General features: G+C 37.4%; 1 protein-coding gene across 1 annotated transcript; it reads right to left on the reverse strand.

Annotated features, from left to right (window-relative positions):
* Window positions 1–1,306: 1,306 nt before the first annotated feature.
* On the reverse strand, window positions 1,307–8,806 carry LOC111368091. The gene is made up of 2 exons (XM_022989285.1): window positions 7,652–8,806; window positions 1,307–1,665 (listed from the first exon to the last, which is right to left on the reverse strand). The coding sequence occupies exon 1, from the start codon at window positions 8,601–8,603 to the stop codon at window positions 7,689–7,691; it is 915 nt and encodes a 304-aa protein (XP_022845053.1). The 5' UTR covers window positions 8,604–8,806; the 3' UTR covers window positions 1,307–1,665; window positions 7,652–7,688.
* Between the last annotated feature and the right edge of the window lie 6,329 nt (window positions 8,807–15,135).

Here is a 15,135-nt window from a genome sequence, read left to right on the forward strand (position 1 = left end):
AGATGCATCAGTATTCCACAGTCTGGATTTATTTTTCTCGTGGAAGAATGAGTTAATAGTACTCCTTTTGTTTCATATAAATTATAATTTATAGAAGAATCAGAAAATTCCATTTTTTATCTTCTATATTTTTATTGTTTATCAGGTGAAAGAAAACTGCCAGTTTACAAGGCACATCTAATGCATGAGCAAGAGTATTTTGTCATATCAAGTTCACAAGGCAACTATCAAGTCGATTTGTATGATGATGTCACGTTGGATGACAATATTTTTAAACAAGAAGCTTTAATGTTTGATTACTTTTAACTTTATAATAACGTTCAACATCCCAAAATCAACTACAAAGAAAGAATGGGATGAAAGTGTCCAGCCGAAAAAATAGAATTGATGTTCATGTTTTTCTATTTCCCGTTCAATTTCTCTAATTACACGATGAAGGCAGGAAACAAAATGATACACGTGGCAAAACAGATGTGGAAGAAGCCATTCGATAAAGTTTACATTACTAGGATCGAAAAGAGTACTTTGACAACTTCTAACAAGCTGGCCGAATGGACAATTTTGAACAGTTTCAGCATTTCAGGTGCATATGAGTGCTTCAGACCGAAGAGAGTGAAGGTTATATGGACCAAAACTGTTTGGAATGCTTTTGTGACACAAAAACACGCATTTATTGCATGGTTAGCAATCAGGTCAAAGCTGTTGACGAAGGATAGATTGGATTTCTTGCAAATAGACAACCGATGCAACTTTTGTACACTTAAAGGTGAGTCTTTGGCACACTTGTTTTTTGAATGTTTTTTCAACCAATCAATTTGAGATAATATACGTACATTGGTGGGTCTCAAGCAATCTATATCTACACTTCAAAGCCCATTGAAATGGATTAAAAAGGAGAGCCGAAACACTACTTGACATAGCAAGGTGAAATATATTGCACTTCTGACCACTGTCTACCATATTTCGATGGCAAGGAACAAGTTGATTTTTGAAGATCTCAAACCGAATGTTGATTGTACTACTCGTACGACTAAATCAAATGTATACAAAGTTATGTTTTCCTTGTATCCAAATGTTTTGATTAGTTAGGAGTTCATTACTTTAGGTCTCGAGGTTTTTTTAAATTTTTGCCCCGGAATGCCCGGAGCTTTTGTACATGGTTTTGATCAATATAATTCACATTTACTGATAAAAATTTTTAAAAAAAATTACAATGTCCTTCGAGCATTTGGAGGAGACTAAACTTTATATCAACAAATTCAGTCTTTGGAAAAGACTTGTCGCATTGGCAAATAAGAAATATAACTATTCTAAAGAAAAACTTGTATAGATGAAGCTTACACTCTTGCACAACTATAATAATATGATTCGTGCAACACAGCAACAGTTGTTACCACATTAACAACTTCCCTGCCAAATCGAAATTGATCAACCCTCTTCCTTGTGTAGAGGTGGGATGCACACCCTCCTGGGGATCTTGGGTTTGAATGCAAGTAGAAGGGTGCATGAGATTCAATTTCAATAAAAATTATTAGCATAACTTTAAATTCAATTCTCGATGATATGTTTTGGAGTCAAGTCTAGATTCATCAAATTTCACATGATCTAGAATTGATAACTCACAGGAAATTTCATGCCAACTTATGACAACGCAAAAGGTCGAACCTGCATGGGCAAAAACAATGACAACTTGTTTTAGACTGCATTGGGATAGTAATTTATAAATACTTTACAAATTCAGTCAAAATCAAGCATTAACATCAACCACACATTCATAACTAGTAATTATCGTGTACATATTTCTAAAGGACTTTGGTACATGCACATCACTCTTTACAAAATGGATTACATAATATCATACGTCACTCAATCTTTTGCCAGTTTAAAATACTGTCAACTTTTTCATCCAATATTTTCACTTCACATCATTTTATAAACCATTTATAAATTTGCCAAATGGAGGCTTAGCATTTTCATCTACTTTGAGTTGGAGTAGCTTACTGGGAGAGGAGAAAAGTTGGCTCAAGTGCTTCAACACTTGAGGAGTTGTCCCGGTACACTACCAATTCACTTCTTTAGTTCAATTAAGTGCTTCAACGGTCAATGGGGAAATCATTAGCTCAGGTTTGACAAAATAATTAGTCATTTAACCTTCAACAGCACAGAACTATTTGGAATTGTCAACTTCAAAGGTTAATGCGATTGGTCGGTCTTGGCAGAATCAACTTTTGAAACCACAACATAAAAGGCTGGACTTCTAAGAAAGATATGCCAAAACTTCTCAAGACCCAAGAATTTCTAGACATTGAGGAAATGTGGTCAGGTGTTCAATAATCAAAATAAGTTTACCACATTGTCCTGGCTCCATGTTGCAGAACAAAATTATACTCAGGATTTTCCATGTAAAGGCCCAAGCCTAAGCCTTAGAGGCAATAGCTAAATAGATACCTAAACTACCCAAAAGAGGGGAAACAAATAGCTAAATAGATACCTAAACTACCCAAAAGAGGGGAAACAAATAGCTAAATAGATACCTAAACTACCTAAAAGGGGGGAAACGGAAAGAGACAATGAAATATGATGAATTTTCATTATTTTCTAGGCTGCATGAGAGTCATTAAACTAGAACCTATAGAAATTAATAATTCTTCAAGGTAAAACCTTGAGCTTTCTCTATAGCAAACCACATTTTTTCTCCATCCCCTCCAACACAAGCACTGAACTTAAGAATTTCATCTAAACCAAGTAATCTGGTGAATTTCATCTTTAACCAAGTAATCTTAATTCATCCATGAAATCAGTTCGATCTGCATATCGGCTAAATACAGCTATGTGAAAGGTCTGAAATTCTGTCCATAGTTTCCGCTAGTTGAACAAGGTGCTTGTTAAGGAAGTAAATCACGTAAAGTAGGCAAGAGTATTACTAGATTTTATTGCATTTCCATAATTACCTAGTTTCTATATGTATATATACTCTCGTTTTTCTATATAACGAAAGAAGAGAAGGGGGAAGAAATTAACCTTCTTCTCTATTGCTTATACCAAAATTGTCACGTAATCTTAAACATGGTATCAGAGCCTTGTATCTACGGATTGAAACTTTCTACCGCCACTTCTCCTCCCGACAATTTTTTTTTTTTATCTTTTTCCAACTTCTTCCCTGTTTTGTCTTCACCCATGTAATAATCTCACCCTTCATGGTTGGGAGCAATGGAATAGTTGATTAAGGTCGCAACTTTTGTGTAATCGGTGCTCCGTATGGTCCATTGCTAGCAGTTGTTGGTGTCGTCTGTGTCCCATGTGGTTCTATTGCCAAGTGTTGGTAGTTCTGTCACCGGCGTTTGGTGTCTTCGTGATTTCCGTTGTCCAACGAGTAGTAGCAGTCCCCAATTGATCAAATTCAACAATAGACGCCGACGAATGTCGCGACAATTAATCATGGGCTGAAATTTCGGTCAGCAATCATTGTTGTTGGTATTATTGGGCCCAATTTCAGTCGGTCGTGGGCTGCAATTATTATTGTTGCACTGTTGGGCCAACTTTCAAGGTGGGCCTATTTATTTAGGCTGGAGTTTGATAATTTTAGTTTGGATCATAAGAATTTAAGCTGGGTGATATTATAGGATTGGTTATTTTGTGTGTGGGCCTTGGTCGTCTTATTGGTTGTTGATTTTCATTAATTATTATTGGACTAGTTTGTATCATGTCATCTAAGACGAAGACGTTCAACCTGGTTGGACCCATGACACCTAAAAAGTTGAATGAAAAAAAAATTAAATTTACTGGGCTAGGTGTGTCGAAGTCTTTTTGCATGGTAAAGGTCTATTTAACCACTTGATTTGGAAATGCCATCTGCCAAATCTTCGAAAAGTGATTCTGCAAAAGTTAATTCTACTCTCAATGATCAGTGGGATCATGAGAATAATGCCATCATTGGACTTATGGTCAGTAGTATTGAGTCTCATATCGGGTCTTCATGTCTCTATATATCTACAGCTGAGCAAATTTGGAAACATCTCAAACATATACATTGTGGAACTGAAAATGTTACTTGAATCTTGACACATGTAAGCAATGTTTTGAGCTTGAGAAGAGCTCCTTCAGCCTTGTCTAATATTATAATAAGCTTTGGCTATGTGTCAGAAAAGAAATGTGCATCAGCCTCTTTTTACTGATTTGAAGGTTATGGAAAAACAACATGAAGATATCGATGTTGTTAAATTTCTTATTGAACTTCCACTAGAGTTTGAAGCAGTCCAAGCACAAATACTAGGTGAAAAAGAACTCCCTAATCTTACAGAGACATTCTCTCATATTCAGCGCTCTACTCTACCAGATGATGCACCCAATTTGTTGCTCAGTGGGAGTACAAAAACTATGTTTGTAGGTTGAAAAATGCTCTATATGGGCTAAAGCAGTCACCAAGGACATGGTTTGGAAAGTTTTCTAAGGTTTTAGAATTTGATCTTCAGAGATGTCAGACAGATCATTCAGTATTTCATTTACAAACTAGTACGAGTTATGTTATCCTTGTAGTTTATATAGATGATATTGTTATCACTGATGATAATGCAGATGGAATTGGCCGGTTGAAACAGTTTCTACAAAAACACTTTCAAACCAAAGATCTAGGCAAGCTTCGATACTTCTTGGGTATTGAAGTCATGAGGTCACAAGCATGTATCAATTTATCTTAAAGAAAATATGTACTTGATCTATTAGGTGAAACAGGTTGTCTTAGAACTCGTCCAATTGATACTCGTATAGATCCTAATGTGAAGCTTTTCAAGTATGAAGGAGAGTTGTGTGAAGAACTAAGAAAATATCATCGTTTAGTTGGAAAATTAAATAATCTTACCATCACACGATCAGATATTTCTTATGCAGTGTCATTAGTCAATTCCTAGATGCTCTCTGAATTCTTCATTGGGAAGCTATGATGCGTATTATTCGGTACTTGAAAAGGGCTCTAGGTCTTGGATTATTGTATAAACCAAATGGACGTATCAGAATAGAAGGGTTTAGGGTTTACAAATGCAGATTGGACGGGATCCCCATCATATAGACAATCCACTACCGGTTTTTTAGTGCTTGCTTGGCACAGATTTGGTTAATTGATTTTTTGACCGTTAGAAATAAAGTGGGTTCTACCTGTGAGAGAATAATTCAAAAACGAAGACTGGAATAGTGAAATAACGGTCAAAAAATTGATTTCAATTGGCTTAAAATCTATATCAAACAAGCTCTGTATTTTTCTAGATGGTAATCTTGTCTCTTGGAAAAGTAAGAAACAAACCATAATAGCAAGGGTAGGTGCAAAAGTAAAACATAGGGCGATGGCTCACACGACTAGTGAGTTCATTGTTGTAGCACTTTCTTCGAGAAATCAATTTCTCACATTTCCACTCCTATTCCAATGTTTTGTGATAATCAAACTGCTTTACATATTGTGTCCAATCCAATCTTCCATAAGAGGACTAAACATATTAAAGTTGATTATCACTTTATCCGGGACAAAATTGTGAGTGATATATATATATATATATATATATTTGTGAAGACAGTAGACCAGTTTGCTGATGTGTTTACAAAGTCGTTGAATAGTAATCAATTGAAGTTTCTTTGTTCCAAGTTGGACCTATATAATATATATGCTCCAACTTGAAGGGGGTGTTAAGGAAGTAAATCACGTGAATTAGGCAAGAGTATTACTAGAGTTTATTATATTTCCATAATTACCTAGTTTACATATGTATATGTACTCTCGTTTTGCTATATAATGAAAGAAGAGAAGGGGGAAGGAATTAACCTTCTTCTCTATTGCTTATATCAAAACTCGCGTAATCTTAAACAGTGCTCAAACAAATAGTAGTCCAAAAGAGGGTTGTACTACTAGATCACTGTGAGGGTCATCACTAACAAAAAAATAATAAACATCAAATTACACAAACACAAGTACGAGTAGAAAGCTTATAATCATAACCTTAGCCTATGGTTAGAGAGAAAACTGATGGAAAGTAGAAAAGGTAGTAAAAGGATTTCCTTGTTTAATAGAAATAAAAGACGGAAGCAAAGAGAAATGGAGAAAAAGCCCAATATTTCTTTATATTTCAAACTATAAGAGGCGAAGAAGCTAACGAACCAAAAGGCCAAATTAATAATAATTAGAGGGTGTTGATGTCACTCGACTTGCACATATATCAATTAGTCGTCTCTTCCACTCATTCTCTCTCCATCCGAATCCCTCCTCTTGCTTGTAAGAAACAGGGTAGAGAAAAAGATGTATTTTCTCCAAGGGGAAGTGAATAAGTTAGTTTTCTTTATTCTTCACCTTACCCTACTTTTCACAGGAAAAGATCCTTTTCATAGGTCTTATAATTTAGAAAAACAATGATAAATTGCAGAATTTTCTAAATATTCATAAATATTTGGGCAATTACTGAGGGAGTACTTTGTCCCATTCTAGGGACCATTATGACCCAACACTGTTTTTTAGGGATTTCCTACTATCAGGTACCAACCAATATTATCATTCTTTTGATTTCACAACTTCCATTTCAACAATCTGATTAAATATACATTTTAGCCTTTAACAAGTGTTCTCTTCTCTTTCTAAATTTGAATTGCAAGGCACCAACTGTTGTAATTGTAGTACAAGAATATCACAGGAAGCAACGAAAAGATAGTCCAAGTATACCAATTCCCTTGCGGGAAAGGGGAGAAAAACAAAAAAGGGAAAGTGATGAGGAAAAGGACAAAAGGGATGGGAAAAATATAGGAACGAAGTGATATTGTTCAAATACTCTTATATAATACCAAAAGAAAATGTACTTACAAAAAGTGAATATCATAGAGTAAACTCTAGTTAATACATGCTTACAACATACCACTCTCCCATCTTGCCATCTAATCACGAATTCCCTTAGTTATTGAAACTTTGAAATAATATTAGTTACAAAATACAGGGCTTCATTGTTGGTATTTATGTTCCAATTCCATAATCATACGTCTTTATGTAGTTTCAAGCAAAAGAATTTCATATGCTGGACATGTTTATGTTAGAAAACAATCATATTACGGTAGCTAATATATTTTAGGTAAGGCACAAATACAGAACAATATAAGTACAAACTAGAGGAAATGAATTCAATTCCCAAAATCAATGGAATTCACTAACATCCATATTCACTCGTCAGTCTGTAGACTGTTAGTCACCAATGATTGCAGCGTAGTGAAGATTTAGCAAACTTTATTCTTAAAGCAGCGGGAGCAAGGTCACATCACTCTCATGGTGTTAAGAGAAATATCAAAAATAGAAACCAGAAAGAGAAGTATGGAAAAAGATGAGGGTAGAGCTAATAATAGAAGCAGTGCATCATCAACTAGCAACTGACTGACTACTGCAAACATGAATATAAGTAGTGATATAACAGTATAGTGTCTCCTTCCAAAAGAGTTTTACTATGAAATATAAATAACTACAACAATTAGATGTCATCACAAATGCTCTGTTTCTTTGTACACACAACACTTCCTTGAAGTCACATGAGATTACAAGGTTTCAATTAACATGGAAAAGAAAGAGCGGGCAATTGTGCAATACATAACTAAGGCTGAGGATATAGAAAAATGTGAAAGAGATTAAAGATACCTAAATCTTGACAAGGAGAACGAATGGAGAAAGAAGTTTATGACTGAGTGCCGGTCATGGCCTTCATTTGAATGTGGCTAGAATCAGCAGCAGCAGTGGGCAAGGTTTCGTAAGAACCGAATCTGTTGTGGATGCCAACGGTCCTGGCAACGGCAGCATACACCGCCATGAAGATGAGGAGCACAAGGAGCACGTGGAGCACAAACACCAGATCCAGAATCGCCACCGCCCTAAGCTTGGAATCTTCCAAATCGCACTTGGTTGAGCCCTCTACTCCGCTGCCGACGTCGAGAAGCTTGTGGCAGCCCTCGGGAATGAAGGCGTCAACGTAGAGGGAGAGGCCAGTCTGTAGGGCCCACAGTCCCTGCAGGCAAAGGGATGCCCCCAGGGCGGCATCAAAGACGAACAGCCTGGGCTGGAAGGCAAGAACAAGACACAGAGCGGAGGAAAGGGCAAATATGCAGGCGGCCACGGAGTCGCACTTGGCCTGGAGATCGGAGGTCTGGACTGCGGCTGAGGCGGAGGAGACAGAATACTGGAGGAGGAAGATAACGGATGCAATGGCAAAGAAGAGATCTGGCGGAAGAGGGAGAAGGGAGGTGGCATCGGAGAGGAGGAGGGCAATAGAGAGAATGAGAAAGCAGAAGATAACGGCGGCGTCCTGGAGGGAGGTGAAGCGGTGAACAGGGGTCCGACCCTTTAAGAGGGGATCGGCGTCGGAGGAGACGAGGAGCTGGTTGACCAAGGCAATGAAAAGACAGAGGATGATCAAATAGAGCTGGAGATACTTGAGCAGACGATTTGACGAAGAAGAGAAAGGGAGAGGATGGTAGGGTTTAGCTACGTAATCCCGTGGGGACTTGAGATGGTTTCTGGTGACGCAGCTGAGATGGTAGAACCCCAGGGATAAAAGTGCTGAAGAAGAGAATATATGGTAAGCCAGGGCTGCCATTTCTCAACACAAATCTGTATTTCCTTGATATTATTTCATCACTAGTGCCGACTACTACTGTATTTTGGCATTTTACAGATCGACCATTCACTATAGCTGCCCGCTATTGCATTTCAATGTTCGCCGGAAAATTGAAACTAGGAGAGGTTATGCTCTCTTTTGCCATACGCTGTCTATCCTCTCTATTCGGGCTAACCTCATTCACTGAGTTAATTGTTTTATGGTTACTTTTAAAATTGACCAACTCAAACATCCTTATTTTCAATTTGATTTTTAAAATGTTAAAAATTATCATAGTAATCTCTTAAATGGTAAAAGACAGAAAAGACCTTAAATATATTATGTAATTACAAAATATTGAATAATTTAAAAGACATTATTACCCTTTTAATTAATAGTTAAAAACAAAACACTTCCTCACTTATAAAACTTCAGAACGAGTTTCGAACACAGAAAAATTCTCATTTTTCATCTGTTTGAATCTCAAAATATCAAAAAATTTCAAAAGCCAAAGCCAGAAATTTTTTTCAGATCAATTACTTCAATTCGGTAAGTATATTTTTACTCATGCTTAATTTCGATTTCAGTAAATTAGTGTACTTTTGAGTAGTTAAATAACACAATAGTTAGTAAAAAAAATTTTAACAGATCTATAATTTTTTTCTTTAAAATCATAGAAAAATAAAAAGTCATACGCAAAATAAACAGTCCAGCGATTAACTGTGGGATATTAACGAAAACTGTTAGACAGCAAAAAGCCGACTGTCTAACAGCTGTTAGTCGACAAAGCCGACAGTCGGCTGTTAGACAATCTTTTGACAGTCGGATGTCTAACAGCCAATAGCCGACTGTTAGTCGGCTATTTCTCACAATACAACCGACTGACAGTCGGCTGTAAAACAGTCCATAGTCGGATTTTTTCCCGACTGTTTTACAAATTTTTTTATTATTAATTTCTGTTTTGGCAATTATCTTATAATTTTAATTACAAGTTGATTAAATATCTAAATTTTTGTTATTGTAATTGATTTAAAAATTCTATATCGTTATGCAGATATGATAATCCCGGTCTGTTATTTCAATGATTTCGAATTGAATGAAAATAATAGATGGGAATGTAGATCGACGAGTGATGTATGTGATTGTATTGCAATTCCCGTAACAGAGAGTACATCATATGCGGAAGTGTACCAGGATTTGCAAAATAAGCTGAATGTTGATTTTTCTCAGTACGATATGCAATTGAGATATTTATTCAATGGTTATGAGGATTCGTCCATTCCGATACCACCTATATTTGTTACTAATGATACTGAATTAAATTATTTGTTAGAATTGAATAAAATGCATAAAACTCCAACTGTTCTTGGCGTGACTTTAGTTAAGAAGGATATTGTCGAAGGTAAACGCGAAGATTCAGATGTAGGGGATAATAATGACCGAGATTTTTGGGAGACAGTGGAGATAGTTCCTGCAGATGATGTGGTTATTCTCGAGACAGTTGCTACTGATCGTGAAGTCACTATTACGTACAGAATTTCGTCGACAGTTGAGGACAACGAAAATATAAATGATTTTACAAATGAAAATTTAATTGCTTTATCCCGACAGAGACCTGAGCGGGGTGGGAGCTCAAGGGGTGGAACAAGTGGACCGTCCTCCAATTCTTCGTGTGTGGCTCCCGATGATGAGGATTTGTATGTCGAGCAACTATTTGAAACCAAGAAAGATTTGCAGGAAGCTGTTCACCGGATGACATTAAAATATAACTTTGAGTTCAAGGTAAAGAAATCAACCAAGTCATTGTTGACAGTTACCTGTGTTGACGACAATTGTAATTGGCGCTTGAGAGTGACTAAGATGGACACGAATGAGTGCTTTGTAGTTTGCAAATATGCATGAGAACATACTTGCAAAGTGAGAATTTGTCGAAATGATCACATGCAAGCTCGAGCATGGTTTATTGGTCGACAGATAATACACAAGTATCAGAACCCACGGATGATCTATAGACCTTCAAACATCATTAACGACGTTCATTGAGAGTATGGAGTAGTCATCAGCTACCAGAAAGTCTGGAAGGCCAAAGAATATGCGTTGGAGGATTTAATGGGATCGGCTAAGGAGAGTTATGCTAAATTGGCCAGGTATTACCATAACATGGGGACAACTAATCCTGGCACGACATTTTTTATTTAGACGGGGCGCGATAATTGTTTTAAATATTTCTTCATGACTCTCGGACAATGTATTCAGGGTTTTCGAAATACAATGCGACCCGTAATTCTAGTTGATAGACAACTCTGAAAGCTAAATATCAAGGCAAATTAATTATATCTACATGTCAAGACGTTAACGTTCAAATTTACCCTATTGCTACATCTATCAATGCGTTGGTTCTTTTCTAAACTGAGGGAAGTGATCGGGAAAGTTGAAGACCTTGCGTTTGTAACCGATCGAGGACAGTCTATAATAAAACGGTGTCGCTGAAGTTTTTTTTGAGGCACATCATGGGTATTGCATGTACCATATACAAGGTAATTTGAAGACTAAGTATCGGGGCAAAGGCATTGTTTCATTGTTCAGGAAAGCAGCCAAATCTTATAGTGCTGAAGAGTGTAATAAGTTCATGTTCAAGATAGGAAGTAAATCATTACCGGCGTTGTAGTATCTGACGAACATGGGGATCGAACATTGGGCGCGGTCATATTTTTCAGGACGTCGATACAATATGATGACATCGAATAACACAAAGTCTCTCAATGCATTGTTTAAGAAGGATCGAGAGTTACTAATTCTCATAATAATTGAGAACATTCGTAAAAAGCTACAACAGTAGTTTCATAACCGACGTGCGGCATCACAGAGTTGCACTAGCGTGTTGGTCCCAACTCAAGAGAAGAAACTCTTTAAGACAGCAAATGTTGCGAGGAAGTTGAATGTGGAAGCACTAGATGAGTTCCGCTTCTCCGTGCAATGTGCACGTAATACGGCATCTATGGTGGACTTGACTGATAACACATGCACTTATACGAGATTTCAGTTGGAGAGTTTTCCATGTGAGCATGCAGTCGCGGTGGCTATGTATCGAGACTTTGCAGCGAGAACGTTATACTCTTTATATTATACGACTGAGTCTTAGAAAACAGCATATGCTGAGACTATGCTCCTGTTTGATCCCCATTAAATTACATTCTATTTTTCTCTCTCCTATTTCCAACCACACAATCTTCCATAAAATAATATTACACGTAAATCAAAAAAATTTCATTCTTTTTCAACCACTCATTTTTTCAACAAAACACTATTCCCCCCATTTTCATTACCAAAAATGGGGGCCAAAAGGGGGCTATATTTCCTTTGCTGAATGAAGCCGAATAAGAAGTTCCCAAGCACATTCTCCCGTTTCATGATTTGTTGCCACCAGCAGTTGAACCGCGTGGTCCTGAATGTCCAAGTATATCTAGAATACCATCTACCAGAGAGTTTTCTTGACCGCGTAGGTGTGGCAGGTACAGAGTCATAGGGCATACTCGACAATTTTATACCAATCAAATTTCCCTAAATGACAATTAGACAGGTACGTTAAATGAATAATATTTCTGTTTACTTTACACTGTTCAATATTTGTTCTTCATAAATGTTTAATGTTCATATGAAAAAATATTTTCATACTCGGCATATGTGTAAAATAATAAAAAATCAACTTTAAAAAAAATAATTAAATTTCTAATGTGAATATTATATATATTGAACACAAATTTACAATTATTTCATAATCACAAAAAATAATTAAATTTACAATTCGAATGTTACATATATTTAATACAAATTTACGGGTCACCATTAAATTCGAACAAATCACAAACTAGCTTATTTCTCCAGTTCTGTATTCATGATTGGTTGATTCAATCAACCTTATGTCCTATACTTAAAAATTCAACGTACTTAATGACAAATATACCGCAGTCGCCGCTACAATTGAACAAGAATGGATCAGTTCAGTACTGTATAGCTAAAAACTAAATCTGAAAGATGAAAACAACAAAATTCAAACACTTACCTTATGGACTGTCGCGCTGTCGTCGTGTTCCAAACAATCCGCAATCTGTCCTGTACAGTCATCCCCGCTCGTCTGGCCATCATAGGAACAATACAGCTACGGACTCCAGGTTTTGCTCTAGCCGGCCTTGTGTCAAACATGAATGATCTGAATCGTACACATATATAGTTGTGTCAGCAAAAACGATCTCCAGCGTAACATAGTGATTATTGATGCACGTTGGAATGTACATATGTGTACAACCCTCCCATGATTTTCTCCCGACACTCGGTGACATTCCTATGACCCACTCGAGCATATATTCTGGCACCATGTACTCATTACCCATAAGTTGGAGCGACTGATACTCTATGGTAACGGCACGCAGAAACTCAGTGTTTAATATGACTCGGCTATGGACGTCAAATGATTTTGGGTATCTTTGAGCTCAATCTCGCAGCAAGTCCATCGCCAGATCGATGTGCTGCATCAGGAAACACCAAAAAGTATGAGTTATTCATTTAATAAACACAAAGTGACGTATACATAAAAAACACGAAATGAATAGTTCACTTACATCGTCGGCAAGCCAAGCTCCCGAAGTGGTGATATCGTGGAACCACTTGTAAGCGTCCGAGACCGTCCAGTTACCTATCATGCAGCTAACTCTGAAACGTATCTTGAAGGTCGACAACGCAAGACCGTAGCATTCCAATATCATGGGATAGATCGTCAACCCTTCCTATCAACTCTCGTCCCATATCGTCGACCCTCCCTATCAGATAGTCGACCTGTCAACTCTCGTCCCAGATCATCGACCCTCTCAGTCAACTCTCGTCGTAGCTCGCCGACCTCTTCCACTATAAATCCAGTCAGACGGGCATACAAATCATCATTGTGTGCCAGAGATACACGGGGGATGTGTCTGGATGAGGGAGAAGGAGATACCCTCGACGGTGGCAATGCTAATGGAGGCGGCGATGCCCTCGATGGAGGTGATGCCAATGGCGACGAGGATGCTCTCGACAGAGGTGATGCTCATGGTGGCGGTGATACCCTCGACGGAGGTAATCGTCAATCAACTGGACCGCCCTCCTACATAAATGACATTAAAAATTATTCAATAAATTTATACGTCGACGATATTCAATAAATTATATTTAATTTACATACCCAATCTCGGTCCAAACTCGGATAAGACATCTTCTCATCTTGGGTGTACGGAACGCCTAAATCCCGCACAAGACCCCGAGCCTCCTCTTCCATCGATGGCGTCAACTCAAGTATGATTTCAAGCTGACATATTGACAATTTAACTAGTTAGCGATCATGTAAATAGATTTTAAACTATATATAATATAAATCACAAATGCATAATACTTATCTAAGGATCGTTGAGGAGGGCCGATAATTGTTTCCCAGTGGGACATCCATTCGCTCGCGACGATCTCCAATGATGCATCCAAGGGCATCGTGTCTCCCCTCGCTTCGCGAAGCCGGCCCCCAGTACAGGGACTGTTTCATACACCCAAATTTGCAACATATACACTTATAATGCATAAATGTAATATACAAAAACTTTAACTTTAATTATATTAAACATTTACCTGCACTGCTAAACGCAATCTATATGAATCGTATTTACGCATTGACCCCCTAGGCCTCGAGTGTGATCTGGTGAAGACATGTACGGTGTCTTCGTAGCATCTCCAGCCCCATAGATAGTTGTTGAACGCATCGATGTCGTCAACGACTTCCAAATGAAAAATGTCGATGGCAGTCTTCTTGTGATGACACCTCATCACACTCTCGAAGATGTAGACCAGCCCAAACTTCAATCTATCTAGCATCTGGTCGCATCCCCTGATCGCGACCATCAACTCAAGTAGATGCACCGACCCATGTCCCTAGAAGTATGTCTCGTACAGCCTATTGCTTCTCTCAATGGCTGTATCGTCGCTCGTAATCCTCAGTTCAGTGATCAAGCTAAACTCATACATCGAGAAACTGATGACCTTGCCCTCGAGGTCGAAGTGGAGGGAATCGCCGTTGACTGGACTCAAAAGCTGACATAGAAGTGCATCGATAATTTGTCCTGAGTACTGCCCTCTCGCATTTGGTAAAGTGGCCACAAGGAGGACTATCGTAGCGTATCTTCATGATAATCATCGAAGAGCTCCAACACAACAGTAAAACTCTCAAAGCTACTGTTCTAAGTAGCTTTCCCCGCTATTCGTCTCAACTCCCAATCTAAATGATATTTCATCCTGCAAAAATTTAAATGTTAGAACATTGAACAAGAGATAATAAAATAATGCATAATCTCAAAAAATCAATGGGAATCGAATTCTTGACGTTAATAACAAAATAAATTCAATACAAATGTAAAAAAATAATTAATTAAATTAAAATACAAATTAATGAGATTTTCAGTAAAAGGAAATTATTAATATTTAAAGAATACAAAAAAATTAAAAATTAAAGATTAAA

This window comes from Olea europaea, chromosome 18, assembly GCF_002742605.1.
Source record: "Olea europaea var. sylvestris chromosome 18, O_europaea_v1, whole genome shotgun sequence".
Taxonomy (NCBI): domain Eukaryota; kingdom Viridiplantae; phylum Streptophyta; class Magnoliopsida; order Lamiales; family Oleaceae; genus Olea; species Olea europaea.